At 33.3% G+C, this 27,799-nt stretch overlaps 1 protein-coding gene across 1 annotated transcript; it reads right to left on the reverse strand.

The window, feature by feature from the left end:
* Positions 1-133: 133 nt before the first annotated feature.
* LOC130654034 (serine/threonine-protein kinase mTOR-like) lies at positions 134-27,788 on the reverse strand. Its single transcript, XM_057456540.1, has 57 exons — positions 27,498-27,788; positions 26,828-27,060; positions 26,621-26,722; positions 25,814-25,912; positions 25,415-25,558; positions 24,959-25,174; positions 24,657-24,769; positions 24,530-24,575; positions 22,923-23,065; positions 22,158-22,292; positions 21,687-21,754; positions 21,515-21,610; positions 21,349-21,432; positions 20,751-20,869; positions 20,439-20,547; positions 19,693-19,898; positions 19,442-19,564; positions 18,417-18,500; positions 18,244-18,336; positions 18,131-18,171; positions 17,386-17,479; positions 16,809-16,947; positions 16,266-16,513; positions 15,974-16,060; positions 15,499-15,591; positions 15,067-15,147; positions 14,842-14,954; positions 14,395-14,587; positions 13,867-14,073; positions 13,580-13,722; positions 13,271-13,436; positions 12,986-13,119; positions 12,660-12,738; positions 12,229-12,368; positions 11,795-11,895; positions 11,570-11,685; positions 11,401-11,478; positions 10,649-10,882; positions 9,833-9,964; positions 9,388-9,518; positions 8,770-8,887; positions 8,450-8,569; positions 8,280-8,377; positions 8,032-8,128; positions 7,464-7,562; positions 6,964-7,269; positions 6,357-6,491; positions 5,412-5,586; positions 4,858-4,993; positions 4,060-4,330; positions 3,253-3,335; positions 2,975-3,047; positions 2,786-2,860; positions 1,852-1,987; positions 1,230-1,292; positions 880-1,150; positions 134-516 (listed from the first exon to the last, which is right to left on the reverse strand). The coding sequence occupies exons 1-57, from the start codon at positions 27,721-27,723 to the stop codon at positions 501-503; spliced, it is 7,461 nt and encodes a 2,486-aa protein (XP_057312523.1). The 5' UTR covers positions 27,724-27,788; the 3' UTR covers positions 134-500.
* Positions 27,789-27,799: the final 11 nt, after the last annotated feature.

The raw sequence follows: 27,799 nt of genomic DNA on the forward strand, positions 1-27,799 counted from the left end.
CAAAATGTAAACCTACTTCTTTTTAATCTAAAGAAGAAACCAGTTCCAAATATAGACGGGGAAATGTATTAATAAGCATCTATATTTACACCTATAAATTGCTATCCGTATGTCTGTCATTCTGTCTGTGATCTAAAATGGTAGCTGCGAATAGCGACGGCGAATTCCCGCAGATTCACGGCCTAACAACAACAGTATTTACAATCCTATAAATTTTAAATCTTTACTTTTTATTGTGGGCAAATATGTCATTAGTAATTATGGAAAAAAATACTGCAAACTTACAGTACATTTTTTAAAATTGGTATGGTTTAGTATAGAAAGTCCTCGGACAATATTTCTGACTGCAAATATCACAAGGTAATTTGTGCATATTTTTACTATTTGTAGAAAACGAGCATGCTACAAGAATCGATCGAATCAAGTATCGCAACGAAGGATTTTTTTGTCGTGGCAGTTCTTTCAAAAGTCATGTCAAGTCTTTAATTTGCTTCCTAACGTTACCAGAACGGACACCTACAAGAAAAATGATAATAATAATAAACAAGAAAAAAGAAGATAAATTTTATGCTACCGTGCGTCGAAAAATTAAAAGTGAGGTCTGCGGAACAAACGTTCATTTTTGGGTTCAAAAATATGCTTACTGCATGCCTTTTACTTTAAAACTTCTTATTTTACGAAGATGTTTTTATCGAAAATAAAAACACGTATTAAGACGTATTAAAAAAACACACCTTTTATTGGTTATGTTTTTCTCTTATAAGAAAATTGCTATTTTCTTCACTTTTCGTAAAGCAAGTTTCTCAGATATGACTGTTAAATAAGGCAGAAAAGTACATCTACTGAATTCAAAACGTGAATTGAAAACAAAAAACTTACCAGCCAATGTAAGCTTGGCATAAGTTTGCATGTGAAGTAGCTTGTTGGATAAGCAAGTCAACTTGTTTTTCCACCTCTATGGCTTCGTCTTTATTAAAATCACGTCCAGTTAATTTATCTTTGACTCGATTAACAATTTGTAAGGCTCGTTTGTTTACAGCTTCTGGCTTGTTTCCATACTCAGCGTCTTGTTGCGGGTTATCTGCTGCACCCGCCGCTGGTTTTTTGCCACGTGGTCGATCATGTGTTCGGTCGTAGGCTTCATGAAATTCTAGAAAATAAGGATTATGCATGAAAAGTTTTAAGCTTGGTAGGTATGGCCGGTGATTATATTTGACAAATTTAGCTACCATTTCCTTCATTGTGTTGTGCATAAGATTCAGGTCTGCCTTTTGATCGTTTTTCTTTTTGAGCTAGAAGAACAAAATGATAATTATAAAATTATGAAATGATGTGTAACTTTGCAAACACCTTAGAGTTGCCTCATCTCAACTTCTGAAGCTGCAAAATACATGCGTTGCGAGCTGAGAGCTAAGTTGATTTAAGGGTGCCAAAACAAGAAGCGGCCTCAAAGATAGGAAAAGCATTATGACTTTCATATCTGGTTGGTATATAGTTCCTTATACTTTATCAAAACAGAAGGCTAAAGTCACAAGACCACGATAATAAATCATAACTGATTAATAAAGAAAAAAAGAAAGTTTAAATGTGCCAGCAAACTTTGCAACGATACAAAAAAATCTGATTTTTAGGTCCAACGCAAGCCTAAATGAACATCACCGGAATTAAAACCTTCTTTACTATCAACGGCGTAGTTACATGATAAGAAAAGAAAGCGAATGACAGTACGTAACATTCTAAACCTCAAATTTATAGCAAAATATATAATGTTAAGATTTCTTCACGAATTTTGTGATGAGTAAAATTTTAAAATAAAGAAGCACACTTCAACACAAACAGTTTATAACTTACTGTCAATTAGCCTCCAATTCAATAACGGATCGTACACAAACGCTTCTAACACAGCCATCAAGCTGTCTTTATTCTCACGAAGAACGCGCATCACACTTTCACACGTCATTCGATAGTTGCCATCAATTCCAGTAACCTATAAATAAAATCACAACATTTAGAGAGCATTCTAGTGCAGGTACTTAGAGCATTCTAGTGCAGGTACTTTTCTTGCGGGTGCTTCTAGCCAAAGCAACTGTTAGTTATAGGTTAAAGATTAAAGGGACCCAGGGTGTAATCCAGGTGCTCTCAGCAGTAATTAAACGCTACTTCCCAATCACAATTTTAACTTAAATATCCCAATTCAACAAAAATATAATGTATAATTATCTTGACATGAAAGCTCAATGGGACACAAACGACATGGTTCAGAATTTTGGAATTACAGTCTTGGACCCTAGCACTAAAATGGTATTTAGTGTGTTACAGATTATGCTGACATTACATCTCATCTGTAATAACAGATAACATCGATAAACATTTTTTAACTTTACTTTAAGCAAGATATCATCCAGAATATATATGTGCACTTTAAATGAATTTTATTTTTGTGGTACGTTTCAAGATATATAAAAAACAAATTTATGCAGACTACCTTATGACATCATCAATGATATCAAAGGTCCGATGGAAACCTTTAAAGTTTAAATAGTTTGAGAACCTCTTTCCTCCATAACATTAAAAATATATTTTTTCCTGTTAACTTCACTTAAAAATGCAATTCCTCTTCTTAAACACAACATTGAAACAGATTTTTTTTTCTAAAGTTGCGTGGAAATGAGTAGTATTAAAACATTCCTAAAGTTAATTTTGTCCAAGTATCGACCGTGGCGATAGTTAAGCTTAAAAACAACAAGGTCACAAATCTCAAACTTCTTATTCCAAGCCAACTCACCTCCATAGCATTGATCAGCATTCTTGTCAGTCTGAATGGAATCTTTTCGGGGAATTTTTCTCGTGTCATTGCAACCTAAAAAAAAAAACACGTATTAAAAGTTTATACAAAAATAAATACACAACCGGATAGGTTTGACACGATATAATTCTGCAACAGAACTTTCACTTTAAATTAGCTATATCCTACCTCGAAGCAATCGCCAAAATCAATATGAAGTATTTTGCCAGACATACGATCCAACATCAGATTGGAAGGATGTCTAGAGTAAATTTTCAATAAGTGTACTGAAGGAAACGAATACAGATAGCAGAACAATCAAACTGTGGTCACGTGGTACATGCCGAGTTTAATTCCTAACTCGAGCTGATTTGTTAAGCGAGGGTTCAGCTATGGGGAAAAAGCTATTGATAGCCAAAATAATAGACCAAACAGGTTACTACCAAATACGGAAAATATTTATTCACCTATCTCCAAGACCAAGCACATATCCAACAATAGACATAACTGCGATTGATCTAGTGTAATTTAATCTTCGATCGAACCATACCTTACAAATAAAAATTTGTTAAACTAACATTTCGTAATAAGACCATCATTCAAAGGCAAATGTGCCATGACAAACTATCATCTACATAAAACCACCATCCGTATAACCTATTTATGTGCGTCGCTAGAATCCTGCACGCTACCACGCAATGCATTAGCAATGTACAAAGTACAAAGAAATGACTATATCTATAATACTCGCCCGTCATTGATCGGAGTTTTAATCGGGGTAAATTATTGTCGGTAAAAAATGAAAACACGCATATTCGGAGGGTCGATCGGAGTGAATTATTGTTGGTAGAGAATAACACGACTGTCATCTACAATCATTAATACTTATAATCACAAAGTGAAAACTAGTACTCGGTTCAAGAAAAACCTCTTAACTTGGTTTAAAAGAATAAAAAATAACCTTTATAAATCTAAAGTCATCGCAAGCTTTTTACAGTTACAAATCGGCTTAGCGAACTTCAAAAGCATTACTTTTTACGCTGGGTTATAATATCATTATCGATTTTTTTATACAGGATATACCTATCAGTAAATACAAGTGCTGTTATTAGAAGGGTCCTGCTCTGTGTCTTCGATTCTGTGTAAATTTCGTAGACGTATTTTCAAAGATCGCGCTAACTTGAAAAGTTAAAAAATTCGAGCCAAAGAACAGTATTGGTGAATTTATGTGACAATGGTTGCGTGCAGAGGTACAAACACGTCTGATCACTTACCTCGGAGCTTGGACTCTTCAGCCACAAAACTTTCGCCAAATCATCACCATGTGTGTTCGCAAGCGCGTGCTCGAACACTTCAACTTTCTGCATCAAGGTCAAATGCTCGTAATCAGGCGCCATACGCAACATTATTCGGTGCTCGATGTTGAGAAGAATTTTCTTTTTGTCTCGATAATCTCGAATCAACGTATGAAGAGTGTCGCAATGAGGCACCCAGCCAATCAACCCAGAATTTGTGGAGAGCGGAATAACAGCATAACGGTGGATACTAATTGAAAATAATTGAATGAGAGAGAACATATGTCAGCTTACTGATACAAAACAGGTTAGAGTAACAAAAAGAGATACTTCTCGTTTCAATGGCATGACCTTTTTGAGAATTAAGTTCTTATCCGGTCGATGCGTGGATGCAAAATGAAAATGGTTTGCGCAATTTTTTTTTTTTTAAAAAAAAAACATCGACGTAACGTAAAAAAGACAAATTATCGTTAAGCCTCGGTGTTTCTCAAATTTAGCCTGATTGGATGCCTACATGAGGCTTTTCATATCTCGACGGTAATAGGCCATAGTATTAAGTTGTCTGCGATAAATAAAATTAAGAGAATTTTAATGTTGGATGGCGAAAAAAGTTTGGTATGCTCCCTTATTTCTATTCACTTGTTTTATTTTCAAATAACTAGCAACCTACTCTAGAATTTTTCGATTGCAATTGAACTGGTTTGTCGTTTAATATTATTTTTCTTTAAACTTACTGGCTAAAAAAATGTTCAATGTAATACATCACATCACATATACCTCAAGTGTCTTTTGAATGTAACAGAATCGTTTGCTAACAACGTATTCACTAAACCAAAGAGTTGCATGACACGTTCATCCTGCCGAAGATCTTCATGTCCTTTCAACAAAAACATAAACTCGGCTCCGTTGCTACCTGGAAGATAAAAAATATGTTGTTAAATATAGTTAAAAAATGGCTTTCGCGCTATAAAGTGATCGATGAAATTATTATTTAATTGGGACGAGACAAAATGAAAACAAAACAAACAAGGGCGCTTAATTAAGGGAGCTTGTAGGGGTGGGGTGTGATTAATGAATGGATTTTGAAATTACACAAACAACCGAATAATGCCCATTCTTGCAATTAAATCGGCTACATTTACAGGTATTGCGCCCTTATCATTAACCAGAAAAACGTGAGAATTTTCGCTAACTTCAATTGTATTGAAAAAGATAAGTTTTCAAATGAGAAAATAAAAACATATCAGATCGTTTAAGGTGTTAATAATATAGTAAAAATATAGAAATTCGCACACAAGCATTTAGAAGGGACAACAGAAGAAATCACTGACCAGTAATACTCAATTTTCTTGGTCTCTGTTTTGACGTGATCACATTCAGCGTTGTGCTAATTTGTTTGATTTGTGTGATTGGTCTATCTGGCTCATACGTTCCAGGAACAGCTAACTCCAGGTCTCTACACGAGAGTAACTTGGGCGAAACGTATTGAAGTTCCAGTGAAGAGAGCTAAAATAAAATGGCAAAAAAACTTATCTCTTTTACTCGTTCCTTGGTTTAAAGGGTTCAGTTCAATAAATAGGGCGAAATCTAGTCGAGTTAAAAGCATAATTTAGATCTTTATACAAGATAACCATCAATGGCAGGTCACGTGATCAAATTTAATGATCGAGAAAAATTATTTTTTTACAAGCAAGACATTTGTTGTTATCTATCAACAGCTCATGGATTATTACCTCGCGATAAAACGCGTTTAAAGATAATGTGCGATTAAGTAAGGGCAGAGCTGTTTTTTTGGGCAATCTTCACCTTTTAATTCAAAAACAATTCCTTACGGAAAAGCAAAATGGTAGACAAGGGCAAGCGAACCACGAAGGCAAACTAGCTCCATTTATAAGGAAAATAAAAAATTCCTGTCTATGTAAAATTTTTTCACACACTCACGAATAAATTATATTTATATTCAGCATAACCTTGTATCACCAGCTAACTTCTCAAGTAACTTAAAAGATGCAAAACGTGTAAATAGCTGGTTGGCTATCAAACAAATTATTACGTTTATAATGCGATGCATCTAAATTTTTTGTGTGATTGCTAACCAAACAAAGCTCTGTACTGTCTCATGTGTACTTACAGCATGCTGATATTTTTAAATTTTCTAATGCTCCCCTTAAATCAAGTGACTATATCTATTGCTTTTTTGAGGGATTTCTGCTGCTGACATTAGCATGCTAAGACCTTCATGCATAACACACAACATACATGTGTAACGCACATACCTGTGGCAACTGCTTCGAGATTCTTCTAAAAACATGATAGTAGAGATCCCAAGCTTGCGTCAGATCCTTATCGCTGCCAGTTTTCTGATATTTTCTACACCAGTCTTGTGCTTCCATTAGATCTCGACCATAGGCCTATGTATGACAACATAAGAAATGATGAAACTCATTTTTTCTTGCCCCATTCGCAATTATGGCCTATTACATCTGCGGTGGAGTGTCACTTGCGAAACACTTTTTAAGACGTGCAATCGAGCAAAAGAAAGTGTAAGGCCTTATATCATGTCATAAACACACTACTTAACACAATGGCGCGTGGCCTTGTGGTTATGGCGTTCGCTTCGTAATCACGAGGTCCGTGGTTTGGAACACAGGACCCACATCATTAACAGTGTTTCCAACACTGAAGTGGCTATATCCCGTATAAATATTCGGAATAATAATAATAATAATAATAATAATAATAATAATAATAATAATAATAATAATAATAATAATAATAATAATAATAATAATAATAATAATAATAATAATAATAATAATAATAATAATAATAATTACAAGTTTAGATTGCATTCTTGAACAGTTATAATTAACGCGATCTTACCTGTTGAAAAGATGTTTCATTCAGCGTCTGCGGACCACGCTCCATCATTTGGTGCAACGGATCCAAAACAGTAAACATCCCTTTGATGTTCCGTTCACCAAAGTACAACCTAGATGCTTCTTCTAGACCTTCAGCCCATAACTCATGCCATAAGATGGCCACTCGAATGAGTTCTTCACTCACCATCATCGCTTGTTGAACAAGTGCAGGGCTGTGCTCGCCCAGATTTGTAAGGATTTGATTGGCTGCTTCACGACGATCGACACTGGCTGACTTTGACGCAACAGTTACAGGATAAATCAAAGCCTAAGATGGAATGTTCTTCACACTTTTGATTTTCGTAATTTTCACAAGAAAAATTTTGGCCTTAAAGTTTTACAATATTTGTTGGAAAGCATGGCCAAACGTTCTACATACAGGAAGTATAAAAAATAAGTAATACAGCAGAAAAAAAATTACATAGGGACATATAGTTAACTGTAATAGAGCTTGCAATGTACCTGTGGATGTTGTTTTCCGACATCAGATAAGAGCTGGTGAATCAGTCCACTAATTAATTGACGAGGTGTGTCAATTCTTGCGATCAGTTGCGGTATTACCTACGAATACAAATAGAAGTCATTTTAACATTGAGATAGCTGGAAGTGCATAGAGAATGATGCATCAGTTTATTTTTCAGTTTGTTTAATTTAAGAGAACGATTCTGCCAACAGTGTATTCTCTCCCTAATGAGTGAGTGAATGAGTAAGTGAATGAGTGAGTGAATGAGTAAGGGAGTGAATTGAATAAATGAATGAATAAAGGAATGAATGAACGAATGAATGAACGAATGAATAAATGGATAAATAGACGAACGAACGAAGGAACAAATAAATGTATTTTTCCTAAGCAACATCCAGCCATTCAAAGAGACTGGGAATAATCATTCAGGAAAAAAGAAAAGTTTGCAAAAAAAAAAAGAATCAATTGAACAAATACTATGTTCTACTGACTGATTACGTAGTTTAGGAACAAGGTACATTTGACACCATCTTTTGCTATTTAACTAACTCACACGCAGCCACTTACCTGTAACCAGTTATCTATTTGAATAGTTTTTAAACCTTCAACTAAGGCTGTGTTCACGTCTGGCCAATGTCCATATTCGAACCATAGTGTAAGCAACCTACACAAATAAAAATTGTTTTTCAAACCTACCAAAAACCGCACAGTTATACAATAAAAGTTACATAACTGTTTTTCTTGAACCAAAATGGATTATTTAATTAACTGTAGGTTAATTATATAGCAAAATATTCTTTAGATTGTATCCATACCTCAGTGTATCCTGAAGTGAGTTTCCTTTTGAAAGTGAGATTGAGCGGAAAAAACCTTGCACAGCTGGGACAGTGTAAATATGAACAGAATCGGTAACCTAATAAATAAGTAAATAATAATCAGATTAGTTTTTTTTTTTTGAATTCTCTTTTATAGAGGTGAAGCATACTTGTGTTTTTCTTGGTGAACCAGGTGGTGACGCAGCAGCCGGTGGTTCGGCGGCAGGTGCTTGGTTGTTCTTGTAATATAAAACACTCTCATAATTCATCAACGCCCATGAATGCCACGCCTTAAACACAAATATCACAGTTAAAAACACACAATGAAGAAGAGCTTATAAAAATGCATGAAAAAATTGACATCGCTTGTTGAAGATTTACTGTTCTCAAATTGCAGGGGGTAACGTGTGAGCTACAATTGGGAACATTGTGAGGTATAATTGGGAAAACAACCCCGTCAAAAGTAAAGTTGGTAAAACGATCTACTAACCTTGTACCATTTGCTTTCGTTTGCTGTAGCTGCTGCGTAATACTGAAGAATCTCTGTTATTGTGTTTGAATTAATCCCTTGATTAGTTGTCATCCAATCGCCCAATTTCATGTAACACCTATAAATTTGTATTTGTAAAACGTAGGCATCAACAAAGTAACTACTGCAAACTATTCTAAAAAAGATCATCTGAGCACGTACAAATAACCTTCTCACACGTAAAGAATTGTAACCCGTGAAAAAATCCACGGGTTTGCCCGTCCTTTAAATATCGCATTTCGTGTTTATGTAGCACGTTTTTTTTTTCTCGTGAACAGGCAGACAAGACACTGGCATTGAAAAAGAAGATAAAATATACGCTTTAAAAGCAAAAGAACACACTCAGTCTGGACCAAAACATTCCATTTCCTTTAAAAGAATGATTATGCGTGCAACTATCATTGAAACAGTTAACATGAAAACCATGTCCTGATAAAAAAACACGATACAGGATAGGCTCAACAAACTTCTAAGTAACGAACTTTTTCAAATTCTGTTAACTCTTGTTTACCACGACTATTTTGATAAAAAAAATGAGAAAAAAAGAAAGAACAGAAAAATTAAAAAAAGAAAAATTACTTCGCTAGTAAGCAAGTCAAATTCTGCTTTTTGTCGCAGTCCAAATCATCGCCGACAGGCTGAGAGACTTGAGTTACTTGAGGTCTCAATGTTGCACGAACAAAGTGATGTAAATGGCGGAATGCATCATCCTGGAAAAACAAAAATACCATCTTGTCTCACACTTTAGGCAGGTGTGTAAAGTTTAACAACAATAAATTGATATTAATAAATCGTTTTACACAACGTTAGAAAACAAGTGGTTCTCTTCTCGGAAGTAAATCTTATTGATCTCTACAAGCAGCACAAAATCCTAACACGATACTATATTGGCTTATAAAAAGGCTACGGAGTAGGTTAAGGCTAAGGTTTATCGGCTTACAAGACACACTGTTTTATAGAGAAACAAATCAATCAATACATAAAAACTGAGCGATATACTAAAAAAACGAAGAATGATTCGTACCCTCTGTCCAGACTTCCACATGTGTTTCATGTAAGCAAAGGTAACTTGAGGATACAGTGAAGGAATTGGTTGTTCAGGACTTTTAGCCGGATCCACTCCTAGCAACATAACCAGTGTTTGATGCGACAAGGCCTAAAGTTGAAATAAAAAAGGGAAAACATGTAGGATCAACAGTCAGTCTAATATTAGAGACGAAATTTTCAAAGAAGGGTTCATATTTCTTGTTCAGGGTGACCACTAATAAAGTGAGAACAAAAGTAAGGATTTTATAAGGAGAATTAGGGAGACAAATTGACATTTTTTAAGGATATTTTGCTGCGAAGGAGAATAAAAAAAAAATCTTTAATGTTACATACTATGTTCTATGATAAGAAAGTTATACATATTATACAAATATACATATTAATTAAGCCCTGAAAGATAGAAAATATAGGATTTCAGGTAACAGAGAAATATGTTTTATTTTACTGGTGATGAACAATCCATGAACACATTTCCAAAAAAGTTACAATCAGAAAAAATAAGAAATAAGGAGAAATTAAGGAGAATAGCTAAAATTTCAATTTAAGTACTTTTAAGGAGATTTTCTTTTTATAAGGGTATTTAAAGAATTTAAGGAGGAGTGGTCACCCTGTTGTTAAGGTGGATGATAATGATATTTTTCGTCTATATAGCCAAAGAAAATTGTTGAAACCGAAAAGCTTATCATTTTTCTGACTGATTTATAGCTTTAACATATTTATACCTTAGTTAAACATCAGTTTCTTAATGATACTTGTATTCGTGACTTATCAGCTAGAATATCTCGATACTTACCAACTGTCCAGATTTTCTGCACAAACTGGCATACTTCAGCCACGTCCTCATATCTTCTTGAGGTGTCAACACAAGTGAATGAACCTTGATGATTTTCTGCCAGTCTTCGACGATAGGTTGACAACCCTGCAAACGGTCCCACCAAGACTGTTTGATCGATTCCCTTCGATCAGGTAGTAATTTATACTCAATCACCTCTTCTAACTCCGATAACATTTGTACTGTTACCATAGCCTGTATAAAACGTCAGTAAGTAAAAGAAAGTTACTCCTATCCTCCTACTATAACTTCGTTGTATTTAGTCTGTACATTTATTCGTATTTAATAAGAATCTTTTACAAAGACCGTTACTTCTTTTTACCGATTTTCAAGATTTTGTTGTAGGTTAATTAGTTTTCTTAATTCTTGACACCTACCCTCGTTTTGTGGCGAAATTGTGAAAAAATAAAAACACATACGTCTGGAGACAAATTTCCTGGTTCTTATAATCAAGTGTAGTCAAAAAATTTTAATGACTACAGTGCTTTAATTTTCTTATGGCAAGCCATGCTATCAACATGCTGTTAAAATAACCGAATAATCAGTGCGTTTCGAAGGAAGATTTATTGTTATGGAAAAAGATTTTAAAAAATTATTATGAAGTAGAAAAGTAAACATTTTGAGAGAATTTCTTCAATTCAAATAAAAATCCTCACTTTTCCATTTTACAAACTTGTAGTACGGTCATACAGAAAAGTACCTAAGACACTTACAGCATAAGCTCTATTATACGACTCGCCAACCATAGCTGTAAGTTCTGTATCGAGCATATCACGCGCACTATCAATACACTACAAGAACAAACAGAACAACAAAAAAAAAACAACATCATTGTCAAACACAAAAACATTATGCACAATTTTATTTCAAAAAAAAACTTACACTGTGAGCTCTTGTAAAATGGTTTTGGTGCAGTGCTAACACTGCACGAAAAAATGCACCTTCAACTTTATCTCTTGGTATCATCAGAGTGTATTCTTCCATGCTTTCCCATTCACCTAAAAGAAATAGTTGTCTCTACAAGATACCATGTTGATACTTACATATAAAAAATCAAACGTATGCTCTTGGCCAGTAAAAAAACAGCCATGTAAGGTAAACTCTTACCCAGACCCCATGCAGCAGATGCAGCAGTCCGAGCCATCTTATGCCGAATATCGTCACTAACGCCTTGCCAGTTTTCACAAGCGAGCTTATTTAGTTCACCCCTGTAAAACAATTATGTCGATAACATCCAGAAAAAGACTTATATAATGATATTTAGATAAGCATTGAAAGTTCAGATAACAGATATGCCTATTTTTAATAGTGCAACAGTGCAGAGTTGTGGTAAGGGAGGGGTGGGGGACAGAGACTTTCTTAAGAGCTTAGAAACTATTTTAGTAAAAGGCATTGAATCAACACATGTACTGATATCAACACAATACTACCAAGGAACTTTATTATTTTTGTTTGTTTGCGGTGAAACAAAGCTATCTTTCTCTACATCTTAGCTATACTTTTTCTAAGAAATTATATAAAATTAATGAGAACCAAAATACCATTTCCCAAGTGCCTCCAGACATCTCATGCGACCAAGTAGAAGATCATGATCATTGGGGTCTTGCTCATGTTTTGTTTCGTAAGCATCTAACGCATGCTCCCAATCGTGAAGTTTTTCAAACCAACGCTGTTGAACTTTCTAAATATCGTTTTATTAATAAAGGTTTTAACTGACAGGTAGAACAGATGGAAGTTGTAGGATTTGTGAGTTTCGTTACTTGCACAAACGTCGATTGAAGTGGCATAAAGGTTATGTTAGCTGATTGTCTTTATTTTATATTGTGGACAGGTAGAGAGCATCTTGTATTCATTAACGTGTATTAACTTAAGATGAATAAATTTAGTGTTTTTAAAATTACAAGTAAAAGAGACAGACGAAACAGCTGTTCGTCGAGTGTATAGATTAACTAGACGTTGTGAAGTTACTTACAATATCTACTTTCGAATTTTTTGTAGCATATACAAGTACACCATTGGCTGCTTCAGGATTTTGGAGCTTATTGTTTATGCTGAAATAAAAACAAAATAATAAAGTAAAAATGTGTCTGTATATTTTAGTAATGAAATCTAATGACATATTTTGTGCAAAAACGGTCACACAAAAGAACCTTTTCCTCCCTTCATTTTTATTGTTTTATTTAATTTTTACATCTGATTATGTATCATTGTTTAAATTTAAAGGCCAACCACAGACACCAATACCTTTTTAGGAAAATCAGTAAAACTAATCAAAACATGATAGAAAAAGCGATTTACCTAATAAGCGATTCTAACACCTCCAGTGTCACATGATTTGAAAATTCTATTTCTTTATAGTGAAGAGCTTTTGCGTATGCTAAACATTTTGTGGCGCATTCACCAAGTAATTCAATGTTCAACGAAAATGTTCCCTGGAAAAATAAGGAATGAAATTCTAAAGCATGAAATATTTGCAATATTTACTTTAACATGTTAGTTTTAAGCTGAAAATACAGCTATTTTATTTCCTCTCAAAAATTCATCCAGAAGCTTTGCCCTCCACACAGACAAAGAAAACATTACCTTTATCTCACAGTGTTCCATAAATTCCGATAAATTTAAAAGTGTTTGTGTAATCTGCTGAATGTTCTGTGATTTTAAGGCTTGTTCTAAACTGTTTACAAGTCCATCTTGTTGATCTTCAGTTAATTCTGACCAACAGGAAACAAAAGCTGCATTAAATAAATCCCTACAAAATGTAAACAAAGCCATAATCTCACTTCTACTATCCCAAACAAAGACAAGTACTGTGAAGCGAGGCTGTACAATAAAAGCACCAAAATGACTTCAAATAAATCTTGAAATTCTATTTGCTAAACAAATCCAACTGACCTTGCTAGTGGATTGTATTCTTGCGCCAAAACCTGGCAAGACCGTAGTACCGGCGAAGGTGACTCTTTTAGTAATTCAACACTCAACCGACGTAACCATTCCATCCAATCATCCTTGGACACACGTCTTGCAGCAACCCAGGCCTAACAGAGGAGTAAAAAAAGATTATCCAAAGTTAGTAAAGCCAGGACTAGAATTGGAAACATTTAAAAATAAGCTTCTCTTTTCTTTCTTCTACTAAATAAAATCAACATTGCATAAGCAAGTAAATTAAATTAATTACCAACCTTCTGAAGGTTATTTGCACTAACATGCAGCTTTCTTAAACCATCAGACGCCGCTGGAACTCCTTGATCATCTTGTGAGCCAGATTTGGAGTTTTGCTTTCTTCGTTGCAAAGGGTCTGGATCATAATCAAGTGAAACACCACTCTTTTGAATTCGTGTGACAATGCATTCATATTTTTGATGTGTTATTCTATGCTTCGCAAGTACCTAAAGATATGATTACTAATTTATTCTGCATGGTAGCAAGTCAGTCTCCAAAATTAACTGTTTCTGAAGTTAGATTCTGTTTTGTATCAGAATTTGTGTCATCGGTACAGTATAGCGGCTTATGTTAGGCTTAGTCTTGGCTCTAGCTGTAAGTATTGCGGATCACAGTGAAACCACACTAACATAAAATTCAAATCTATGGGAGTGATCCAAAAGGGGAGCATTTGACCACGATAATTATGTCGTAAACAAATACACATGAGGACGTAATAATAATCTGGTGAAAGTAAGTAAATAGTATAACAATCTGGTTTAACACACCTTGTACACTGCAGGGATAAAAATAGAAAAGTTCTTTCCCATCTGGGTCACTATTTGGGTAAGAGTATTCATAGCAACAGGTCTAAGATCTGGTGACAAATCCAAAACTCTTATTAATGGATGAATAATCCTTGCTGCATATTCACGCAGGTCTACACATTCGCATAGTTTGCCAAGTGTCTCCAAAGAAGCTCTACAATAATAAGAGATAAAATAAGAATAATTGATTTGATGTGGTCATACACAATTTGATGTTGATATAGCTAATGATTATATGACCAGTACCTATATTTGTTGGACAATAATAATATCTTAAATAGCAAATATTCAAAAGAAATAACAAGAAGACTCAAAGTTTGACAATAGCGATTTCTTGAGATCATTATAAATTTAAATCTCTTTTGATCTTTGATTTCTTATTAACATCTTTATATTAGTAATACATACTGTCGAACTTCTTTCGGTGCATCGGCGCTGTCAAATAGTTTAACAACAGGTGGTATAAGCAAATGTAAGTAATCGTCAAAACTTTGTCCAAATTTTTGTATACCAGCTAAAAGCTAAAAATCATAAAAATTGTAAAATTTGAACATGTAAAAGCCTAGAAATTCTTGTGAAGGTAAAAAATTACCAAACATTTACATATAAAGTCATATAAAAAATGTTGTTAACCTTGCACGTAACGGTTCTTTGCTCACTTCTATCATTGATAAACACCTTCAACATATGTGGCAAAATTTGTGGAAGGTACAACTAAAAGAGAATTGACAAGAAAAATATATCTATGTCTGACAATTAGAAGATAGAACCCAGATACCAAATAAATTTAAAGGTACTGCTGTCTAAATATAAAGGCAGCTTTTACACGAAGTTTCATTTTTGGGGCAAAATTAAGATTAGTCTCTTGGGTTATTATACATTATAAATGTTTACATGACTTTGGGAGAATTAAAACTCATTTTGGTGTTAATTTTATTTCGCATTCAAAATATTCATGTAAACACGATTAACTTGAAATAAAAATATGTTGTATGTGTTTTTTTGGGTAAATCTCATTTTAGGTCCAATATAAAGGCTACTTATCATAGGATGTTGCTTTCTTACCTTAAATTCTCCACTCAGTGCACCAGCAAGCTGTTCAATTAAATCAATAATAGTATTCTGAAGAGTAACAAGACTGGTAACCACCCAATATTCCTAAATATAAAAATAACTACCACTGATTCGAATCCAAAATCTGCATAAACATTACTTCTCAGTCTCTTTTTATTCTCTTATTTTAACTTCAAACCTTATGGATGACGCACAAACGGTAAAATGTGCCTAAACATTATACCTGACTTACAACAGAATATTTTTTCTAATGTAATTATCAACCACTGAAATCAGGGGAACTTAACATGTAGGCTTCTGTGAAGCATATAGAGGACACATAAGTTCATAATGCTTCCTATTCTCCCAAAGTTTCATGGTAGAAAATATTGAAACATTACAGAATTTAAATTGACATTTAGTGTACGGTTTTTGGTTTTCGAGTGACCCCTTAGATTACACAACCGATTAAAGATTATATCTTTACCTTGATTAGATCAAATATTTCATCCAGGTAATTACGAATATGCTGCTTAACCACGGAAATTAACTTCCCCAACATTTGTAGAATGAACTAAAAGTTAAAATGTAACATTAAATAGTAACCTGATAAGCAAACCAATGCAACCAGATTTATAGTTTATACATACAACTGTACAGAAAATCTAATTATTAAAGTAGAGAGAGTTCCATTTAGATTATATGCACTGCTTAGAACTAAAACCAATAGTATTTTCCCAAGTAAGTGCTTCTGTCAAAAATGGTATCTATTTACCAACCTCTCGAAATGCAGGCTCACATGTTCGAATGACGTTTAAGTATGACGGCATCAGCTGAGGCAGATACTGTACACCTTTCATGCCCAGATTGTTAAAAATGAAATGAACAGCTTGTATGACTGTTGTATGGTGTGCAGAGAGAGCCGGATCTCTCATAATCCTCATTAAAGCAGCAATGGCTACAGCAGGATAGAACTCTTCTAAATGTGCACTGCCCATTGTTACCAGCATTTCACTTGTGCTGGTTTCTACAAAATAAAAAGGTAATTTCTTACTCAGTACCTTATGCCAGTGGGAAGTTACGTAAACATTTTAAGGCAGTGATATCATTTAACGTTAATATAGATAAATAAAAAGCAAAGCAAGTCCAGGTCTGCACATTATAATTTTTCTTATTTTTAATTTTTTTTAAATGACAAAATTTATTTTACATAGCAAAAATACCAATAGCATGCATTAACAAAGCAGGCAGGCAAATGACATCGCTCCGGAATTTTTTTTGAAGACGTAAAAAAATTTGAATTAGAAAGGCTAAATATCTACCTGTGGCCTCAGTGCTGTCATTCGAGTTACCAGCTGGTTCACTAGACAGTGCAATAGCATTGGCTTCTTTACCACCAACACATATCTCTTTATACTTGTAAGGATCCAAAGCACCAAGAAGGCCAAGAACACGAATTGCCTGAAAAAGAAATAAATAAAATACCAGTCTTCTTTTAAACAAAAAGTTATGCAGTATTCTAAACAATTTTTAAATTAATCCTAATTTGTTTATTTGTTGTTTTTTTTTAAAAAAAACAGTTAATTTCATTTCTTAACAGCCAGAAGCAAGTAATAACATAAAACATGTATATAATAAAAATATTGCTTTTCGTTACATAGTAACATCTTCAATTTGTAATTTAGATACAAACAAACGAGGTTTTATCAAAAATTGACTCCCTATGCAAGAAAGAAGGAGAAAGGCTTTTTACATAAGTTTAATATAAAAAAACAGCAACAATAGAAATATACATTGGGCAAGAACAACCTGATGTGTTACTTTAAAATTTTGGAGGCCAGTCATTAAAAAAGCGGCTCTCAAACAATGTCTGATCAATATGCCAGTTAATTTCCCTACCTCCTTTCGAATACCAGGCGATTGTTCTGTTTTTAGAAAGTTTAACAACACTTCTAACAAGTTAGGATACTTTTTGTATGGTTCAACAACGTACCTAAAATAAATTTAATTTTTTTCAGTATACACACTTGAAAGGCAGGAGGTAATAAGGACAGACTTAATGCAGAGAGATTTATGTTTAGATCTAACACAGTCTAGATCAGATTGTAAGAGAGTTATTATTATACCCATGCTATAGCAAGGAATATCGACGTTAAGCCAAGATAATGATGATAATGATGGGAACAGTTTAAATTATTTCAAAAAAATTTAAGGAAATTTATAAACAAATTAGAGAAGTTGTTTTACAATTTTTATGACTTAACGAATAAAACTGCTGTCACCAAGTGACATTGACATGCTTACATTTACAATGACAACCAAATTACATATGGAAAGCTTTTTTGTCAATTTATGCTTGACTTAACATAATTTTCTATACAAGGATCTCGAAAAACATTTCTTTTAATTTGGTCAACCTTTTCATAAACAAAATGGCCAAAGTTTACAGCAAACCACAAAAAAAATTTAATAACCTAAATTTTTGCAATGCTAAGAATAATGTTGTTTATTGGGTTGGGTTAATATCAATTTAGGGATTATTATTTTAGTATGAGCATGATGAAAATTTGTTATGGTGTGTGTGTCCATTTCTGCCATAATTATTACCATTCTCAGCAGTGTAATCTATTGTATTGTCACATACCCAGTGCTTTCAACTAACTGTCCCAGTGTCCAAAGTGCAACCTAAACAAAAAAGGGTAATAAAAAAATCATACAAACAAACGATGTCAGAGTGTAATTTAAAAAAGTACATACCTCTCTCTTTGCTAATGAAGATGCATCTTGCAACATGTCAATGATAACAAGAAATAACTCATCAATGTATTTTCGCATTTCCACACCACTAACCTAAAATAGACATAAATGCTAGAGCCTTGACAGTACAAAGGTATTACTGTGATGTGCTTATAGCAGATGACAAAACCTACTTGTGCCAGCTCTCCAATTGCAGCCAGAACACTAGTAACAACACCAGGATTTGGATCTTGATCCTTCAGTTTAGGTACTAAAGCCTACAACAATAAAGAGTTAAACAAGGTTATTCTCAACTGTGATTTTAAGCGTTTCAATATGATGGTTTTCATTAATCAAAAGTAGAGTTAAATTTATTTTAGTGTTGTTCTGGCCAATCTGTGGAAGACAAAAAGGACAAGAAATTTTTTAGACTGTAGTTTGTAAACAACATTAAATTGAAACTTTTCTTCCCAAAGAAAAGACTGAAATATTATATCATGTATGTGTGAGGCCCAACTATAGCTCAGTATAAAAGAAATTGAAAATATTCAATCATATTATTAGCTAGCTTTATCTGATTTGTCTGTTGAATAGAATCAAAAACAGGTGACTATGATAAGAACCTTTACAATAACATTTTATTTTTAACATTAGCTAGCTATGATTTTTTCTGTATCTAAATAATTGTCTGCCCAGTCTTAGGGCAGGTCTGCTTTCTGAACTAGAGAATACGTAATTTTATTTATATTGTGATTATTTTAGTTTGTCATTTGTCAATCAGTGAGATCAGTCATGTTGTTATCACGTGTCAAATTTTTACTGTGTCTAAATATTGGCCTACCTAACCTAAGGAAAGTACTAGCAAATTTTCCTTTCCTTTATAAATCCTAAATTATGATTTTTAACTGTGTTGTTTGGTCTTGCAAACAACAGAGGTCATGCATTCACCCCTTCTTAAAAAATCTAAAAGACATCTCCGCCCAATTTTGTGACACCCTGTCCAATCTTAAAACTGGCTGGCCGGTCCTACTTAGACCTGGTATTTTTGTGCGTGACGGTTTAGTGTCCTAAGATTGGGACAGTGCAGTATGCTCTATTAACCAATAAAAATCTTTTATTTTTCTGTTTTGGATGGAATATTTCACCTAGTGAAGCATGGCTTTGAAACCTTTAAGTGTAAAAATAGATGTGAATCTCATTAACAAAACAATACACTTACCTTCAAAATTGGCTCCATGTAAGGACGAATCAATCTTGGTGCATTAGAAACAAGATATGCCAACATTCTTGCACTCTGTTCTTTGTTACGGCCCATTCCACTGTATTCAAGTTCGGTTAAAATCTGAGAGAATAATGCAATTGGTAAATACATAAAGTAACAAAGAAGAATATCAAATTGAGAAAAAACATACTCTGCCGTTTTTTAATATCAGTTCCAGGACCCCTTTAATAACACCAATAAAAAAATACCTGTATAAGTGTCTTTCTGAGAGAAGGCATAATATATGCAGGATTAAAACTACACAACCGTCCAATTGTGCATAACGCTAATTCTCTTATTTCAAATTCTTCATCATTTAGAGCAATGAAAAGAGCTTGCAAATTCTCTGCCTGTGCCAAATGAGCATCAAACTTTGTATCAAGTGAAGACAAAACGCAAAACCTGATGTCAGGATCTAAAAAGAGCATTTTAAGGAGATTAACCTTTCATGTGAAAGCTTGTAGTTTTATCCACAGCCAAATGCAACAAAAAAGCATATACTGCATGTTCTTCTGTTAATATCAAACTTCATTTAATCAATGCAACTTATGTCCAATGTTGATAAATAGAGGAAATGAAAATTGTTCTAATAAAAACTGTAATGTGTGAATGTCACATACTGGCTTTCTGTTATCAAGCTTTTCTAACTTAAATTTTTTAAATTTTCCTGTCTGATTTGTTAACTAGTTGGCATTTGCGTTGTCGATAGCAGAGTGTTGACGTGAATTAGAAATTGTTTTAAGCGTAAATCTTTTTTATAAGTCACCAAATCATACCACATTGTGCTGATATAATATTGTTAATATTGACAAATTCTTGCACTTATCAATTATTTTCACAAAAATGCCAAACATATCTTTAAATAAACAGGGTGTTAACAATTCCTGACAACAGTTCCTAACTATCAAAGTATCATAAGAGCCAATTGCAAAAAATAAATATTTTAAAATTATACCTGGGTCAGTTATTCCAACAGTCAAAAGCTTACTTAAAACCTCAGAGACAACTTGTTGTCCAGAAGAACTGATTGGATAGTTAACTTGTGCATTGGGAACTACCATTGGCTAAAATATAATACGTTTCAACAAATCTATCAAGATGACAGAAAAGCTCAAAACAATTCAAGGATTTATAAATGAGTATAAGTAAAATCATGCGTCTTATTGTAAAAAAGAAACACAAAAATTTTACAATAAAAGGTGAAGATAGGATATGCAACAACAAATACTTTTAAACAAAGGGTGATAAAACTATTAAATATTCTTACATGTAATGTTGGTGTTAACAAGTAAGAGCATGTTCGAACTGCTTCAATTCTGATATCTTTGTGTTCACTCGACAGAAAGTTATCTGCACAATGACTGATGAATCGTGTTAATGTATTTCCTGAATATATGTTATGATTACTGCATTATGTTTCCGAGCAAGACAAGGCAGGAGGTAATAAAGGCAGACTTATGCAGAGAAAATTGAGTTTAGATCTAACACAGTCTAAATCAAATTGAAAGAGGGTTATTAATATACTATGTCCAACCCATGCCAGCATGGAAAACAGACGTTAAGCCGTGAATGATAATGATGATGATAATAAAGATGATGATAATGAGCTATTTCAAGGTATTTCTTTCTTTTTTCTGTCTTGAAACATTTAATCATACTAGTCGTTAGCCCGTGGAAAAATCCACAGTTTCGCCCGTCCTTTTTATACCACAATGTGTGCGTCTTGCTACTTGCGCAGCTAAGCTACCATTTTGCGTGACAGACGGACAGCAGTATACAGGTATTATAATATAGATATTAATGTGAATCATGAATCACTTTTTATTAAAAACAATCTTTGAATTGCTCCCTGATTAAAACATTACCTTCAAAATCAAATGTCCCCAGAGTTCGCAATGCTAGAGTTGTCATTGATACATCATCATCTGTAAATGAGAAATGACTAGATCCTAAGAGAGTCAGAGAAGAAACAAAATGTAAATAAACAATGTAAGTTTTACAGTTTATTCACAAAAAAAATATGACATTTACCAGAAGGTGTTGGTGCAATCATAGCACTTTTTGGTACACCAGGGTGACGCAGAGGACGGTGCATCAATATTTGGGAAAGCATATTCAACAGTCCATCTAAAATATACAACTATCAACTATCAGCAAAATGGTGGATATTTGTCAATAACTGATAAATATTGCAAACATTTACCCTGTATGGTCTTTTTAGATGCGGGTATGATCGTTGCAAGATCTCTTAATGCAGCTGTAAGTGCAGGACTAAAAAACAAACGCGTACATTCTATTCTCTGTTTGATGCTTGTCTAAAAAAGGCACACGCATCACATAAGGTATAAGTCTTACATTTGTGTGTCAATAAACAAGTTCTTACTAAATTTTAAAATGAAAATAAAAAATGCTACTTTGTGCATCTTTAACATGTGTGGCAGTGCGCTAATGACAGATGCCTAAAACTTGTTCGGCTTTCAATGTGCTAGAAATTTTTATCCTCAGTTGCATAGCAATACACAAACTGATTATTACCCTACAATATCCACATTATTTTTTTCAAGCAGGTAAATGTTGATTCATAAAAAGTACAATAGCAGTATAGCTAGAAAATAGTTACAAGGTGAATACATTGAAGCAAACCAAACAATGTCTAGAAGGACATAAAAAACACCTCAAGCCAACACCAAGCATTTGGTCGATAATCTCTTTAAAGATAGGATCTTTTCCTGCCATTTTTGGACCAACAGCCCTAGCCGTCATACTTACGCAAGCAAACACCATTGGATCAACCAGATTTGTTTTTTTTCTAGAAAAAGCAAGAATGGAATGTGACATGCAGAATACAATAAAACCAATTTTGACTTTTTATCAGTGTGTTATCTGGTAATCTGAGCTATTATATACACATCTATTTATTATTATACTCTGATTAGAAAAAGCTGCTTGGACATTTCTCACTTACATAAATGTGTAGGTCAATAATTCAAGCATTTTTAATTTTCTACATTTTAATTTCACAAGCAAGTGGACCTTTCCTAACATACTTAACAGACCTACGGCTAAGTCACTTTGGACTAATAAAGCTAATTATTTTTGAAAAATAATGAATGACTTGTGCATTTTGTTTTGCCTTTATAGATAACCCGTTTTTCACAGCTTGACATTTATGTAGATTTAATTTGGTCCAGTCATGATCTGTGCTAAATTTATATCACTCACATTTCCGCATAAGTCAGGTACTCAGAACTTAAGGGGACAGTGTAGAGAGTGAAGAAAGTTGTATTATGTGTATATGCAATTGCATAATTTGAGTACGTCGTGACAACAATTATCTTATTTCAAAATGCTAAGAGGTTATCTATTTAACATTAGTTACTAGCCACTTGCAGTTGTAGAAATAAACATATCACAATTGTTTACATTAAAATTAACAAACCTATGACCAGGTTCCCTGTTAGGTAATAATATTTTTATGCTTTCTAAAACACCATGCCAGTGCCTCCAATGAGGTATAATATCACTCTTGACAGCAACAGCCAACAAACCAATAGCCTCAAATGCTGCTGATCGTTCACGATCCTAAATTAAATAACATCATTATTAGCAACTTCATTACACCACCGAAACTATAGAATACATCTCAAAGTACTTAGTTTGTCAATTCACAAATTTGAGGCTCCATATATAATAAATAACTAACATGAGAAATTATATAAAATTTGAACATGTTCAAATTCTAAGACAAATTTTATTTCAAACATCAAAAAGAAGAAGCTCAAGCTCTTTGAAATGTTTAGCCACTGTTTTGTCCATTCCGAGGCTTATAAGTAAGGGACGAGCAATTGCTCTTGCACACACAAAAAGGTGCATACTTTAGAGAAATGAGGTAATTACTGAGTCATTAATTGTCCCCCCAGTACCTGTTGGTACTCTAATTAAAAATGTAAAGGACGATCACATGGCTTGATATCAGCTGTAATCCACGGTTATCAACTACGAAGGGGTCATGTTGATGATATCTTAGTCCTATGTCATTCTTGAATTGGATCAGGAGTAGGTGAATTAGCTGGGATTTACAGGCTGGCTTTAAATAGACTTCCATTGGTTAATTTCTTTATAATGATAAAACCACAATTACTATCAACCCTGGGGTGCGAATATAATATAATAATTTAAATGTACAATCTTATAATTGGCAGGTTTGAAAATCTTATTTTAAGCTCTGGTATTGTCTTTTCATTAAAGAAAAATAAAATGAAATAAAATAAGTAAAAATTTTGACAATAATGAAATATTGTTTTAATTAATGATTTTCATGATCCATCTTTAACATTGTGTTCCATTATTTGCTGCCATTCAACTTTCAATGATTTAATTTACGTATAAATATTGTTTGTTCTACAAGTAGTTAAAAATTTTAACTAAGGACTCCACAAAATTGCTGGCTGTGAGCATTAATGTATTACATTTGTTCCCAAAGACAAAACAGCAGCCTCTTTGTGTTTAGTTACTCTATTCTTTTGATTTTGTGATTTCCACATTTTAAGATCCCTCACAAAAAAAATATTGATGCCTGGAGTGTGCGATTTATCTTTCACCTCTTTTCTTGCGTTTTTTATTTTCTTTTTACTCTTTATTGCCCCAACTATCGCAACACGCTCTAAACCAATCCGTTCAACTGCAATTTTTTATCAAATAAAGAAAGAACGTATACACAACTTGTCATATTCAGTGATATACAGAATAAACGTTTGAAAATTGTATTTGTAAATTAAGTAAATTGTTCTGTGCAACTGCCCCTTCATACAAAAAATATTAGCTAAACTTGTTTATTTCTGTGATATTGGCAAAATAATGTCATTCATTGTTATAACAAATTTAGCCATGACATTTGTATCATGCAGTAAATACCACTGTTTGAGAAAAGAATTGTGCCCTAAATATAGATGCTGTAGCTAAAAAAGGAGATAGCAATAATATTTCAAGTGAAATTTCACACAACTTCATGTATGACTTTAATTATGGATTTAAAATTGAACAAACCTTCTTTAATGAAGCACTCATAAATATTATTGTCTCTGGTAAATGTCTAAATGAAATTACAACCATTAAAATTTAAAAAAGTACACAAATATAAAAAAAAAAATCTTTCTATGGCAAAATCACTTACTTCTTTACAAAAACCTTGGATTTAAAAGCAGCAAGCTGTGGCAGAAATGTCAGGAGTGTATGCTGGACCAGACTACTTTTGGAAGATTTGTGTCGCAAAACCAAAGTACAAACCTATCAAGAAATATGAGCTTTCAGACTGATTTTGTTAGAAAAATGGTCACAATAATGTTAATACTAATATTAATACTGCAGTCCCCAGTTTTCTTTATTGAAATTCTAACTTACTTTCCCCTATTTTTCTATTCGTTACTTACAAGACAAGGTTAATATAAAGCACTTTAAACAAAATGAAGTTCATACTTCATCAAACTTTAAGTCCATAAATTCTTTACAAAATCTGCTTTGTGAATGTGGTATATGATGTCCTCCACTTTCAAGCAAAGGCATTATTGACATTTGGTGTTGATGGTGATGGCTTTGGTGGGACAAAAACCGTGTGGGCTTTGTAAACTCCCTGCTTCTAGATGTTTGGATTTGTTTTTCTGCATAAACATCCTCCATTTGTTGTCTTAATCTCTATAAAATTGAAATAATAATATAACATTACATTTGCAGAGCAACCTCTGTCACAAATTCTTACTTCACGGTACAAAAACATGCAACTATCCTCAGTAAGTTCAATCTTGAAAACAACAAATTGTTTAACAATTTGGCAAATTTTAAATGCAATTTTTGAAGATTAGTAACCTAAAGTTGTGTCCCAAATAAATATATAAGAAATACATCCCATTGGAAGAATAATATATCTTGGCATACCTCTCCTTCACTGCTACTATTTCTGATCAACTCTTGCATAACAAGTAGAGATCCATGTACTTTATCTTCCCTAGTCAAAACATTACCACGTTCTTTTGTGCTTGCAAGGTCCTCAAAACCTTTTTTAGCCTCGTCATACACTTGCTATAAAGTAATAAGTTTACAAAAATAACAGTGTAAACACAATCAATAATATTAAATTTATTTAACAATAAGAACCACAAGGACAAATTGTCTTTTTACTATGAGGTCAACTTCTCTCCATCGTAACAGAGATCTACAGAATCTACAAAAATATGCTGGTATCCACTTTCATGCAGCGAGTGACCAAAATATATTATCCTTTTTATATTCTATTTATCAGTTGATTAACACAACAACCAAAAAGTCAAAATATACCTGATACCAATGAGTATAATGGTTCTTCTTTGTTTCTCTTTGTGCAATTATTGCAAAACAAGCTCTCAGGGCTTCAACTGTCCCTTCACGTATAGCAGGCTACATAAAAAATGAACAAGAAGTTATGATAATGACTCTAATATAAGGACAGCCAACGTGATAACAAACAGTTTTGAATTCATCAATCAGACAAAACTGAATAATTTTGATGGGTTGAATAGGCATTCCTTAATATCAGGCTATTTCAGTTACATACTTGCTTTCTAAGTCATCAATAAAATGTAAAGAAGCTCCAAACAAAAACTTTACAAGATTGAGGAGTGCCACATGCATGTTTATAATTTATCAATAATTATTTTAAATAATGACGGTACCACTAGATTTGAAAAAGTACTAAAAAGATTGCATTAAAGCTAGATTCCTACAAACTTAAAATATTTTTTATACTTTTATATTTATTCTTATTAGACTTATTCTTAACGCAACGTTACAGGGTACTTTTACACCCTTAAAAGTTGCTACATTGTACTTTTAAACTGCTCTGATAAAAATTGTTACAGGTATACTCCCCAGGTTTTAAAATTTAGACATTTTAACAGGTGATAACATTTTTTGAAAGTTCAACTTAGGTATTTTTTTAACTTTTTCAAATATTGGTCACAAATTTTCTGTTGTTCTTTACACAGTGTTATAAGATTACGTGATTTTATTTTTGTAATGAAAGATTCCTATGAAATATTTCTATAAGTTTCACACAATTTCTTTTTTAATGGAGAAGTCCTGGAAGTTTTTATTACAATACACTACCTTGACATCTCGGACTGCATTGTAAAAATGATCAAAAAATGATTGTACATGTTGAAAGAAGAAAGTTGGAGCATTGACAGCCAGTTCCCTTAATACCAAAACCTGTTGAAAAGGAAAGACTAACATTAATACCTGCTACTTTCATAAGGTATTATATAAACTTGCAAGGTTATTTTATTGTTGTAGCAGAAAAACAGTGACACATACCGCTGCATGCCTTCTACCTTCATGGCGATCACCAGAAAGCCATTCTAGAGCTTTTTTGACTTCAAATTCTACATAGTCAGCAGAGAAGGTGCCACCAACTTGTGCTAGTCTGCCAACTGCTTTGGCAACCATTTCCATCACACTCACATCATTACATGGCAGCATATTACGGAGATAATTAGCAAAACGTGATGTTCTTGTTGCGTTTCCACCATCAACACCAATTAGTCCAACTAACAATAGAGTGAAAACAATTAATTGCTTGTCGATGTTTGAAAAGTGCTTGCTAGACTCAGGGAGGGATAGTTGATTTTGGCATGGTTTCTCCTAATCTTTTTCTTCGTTTAAATAAACCAAATATTCATTAATTATTTACAATATAAAAAAAACCTGAATTGTGTCTTGTCTTTCCCTAATTTATCAGGGTTCAGAAAAGGAATAAAAACGTTATAATTTTACAAAGGAGGGTATATAATAAAACAAACAAAGAAAAATCTTTAATTTTGGTTTGCAAAGTGCAGACTACTAACTCCGATCCTGTTTTATCACAACTTTTGCGTCAACGTCAAAGTAGTGCATTACCAGCTAATGCATGTGTACTCACAAATATTTGCCAAAAAATGGGTTTTCTATATTTAAAAATAAGAAAGAAAATAAGTAAGCAGCATACCTATGGCCAGGATTCCTCCCTTTTTCTCATTTACATCTGCACTATTTACTAAGTCATAAATGAACCGCACAAGCTGCTCCATCAATTCAGGGTACTGATCAGATGTTGCTTCACGTAGTTCAGTTGTTACAAAATGCTGCAATGTGTTAGCATATTTCCCACGCACTTCTTCATTTCTGTTTTTTAACCCTGTCACAATCTTTTGTAATCTTTGCTGCAAAGCCATAATGGCTGATGTAGTGAATAAAGATGCTAATGTTTCTTATAATTTCTAGATATGAATGTATGCATCAGTACTGTTC

The sequence above is a fragment of the Hydractinia symbiolongicarpus genome, chromosome 8 (genome assembly GCF_029227915.1).
Source record: "Hydractinia symbiolongicarpus strain clone_291-10 chromosome 8, HSymV2.1, whole genome shotgun sequence".
In the NCBI taxonomy this organism is placed as follows: Eukaryota; Metazoa; Cnidaria; class Hydrozoa; order Anthoathecata; family Hydractiniidae; genus Hydractinia; species Hydractinia symbiolongicarpus.

Excerpts from the sequence above, each read along its gene's own strand:
- LOC130654034 (XM_057456540.1), bottom strand. The coding sequence starts at position 27,723 with ATGGCTTTGCAGCAAAGATTACAAAAGATTGTGACAGGGTTAAAAAAC. Across the intron at positions 12,369-12,659 it reads AAAATTCGAAAGTAGATATT|AAAGTTCAACAGCGTTGGTT; the intron begins GTAAGTAACTTC and ends AACGATATTTAG. Across the intron at positions 9,519-9,832 it reads TGTGGAAGTCTGGACAGAGG|GATGATGCATTCCGCCATTT; the intron begins GTACGAATCATT and ends TTGTTTTTCCAG.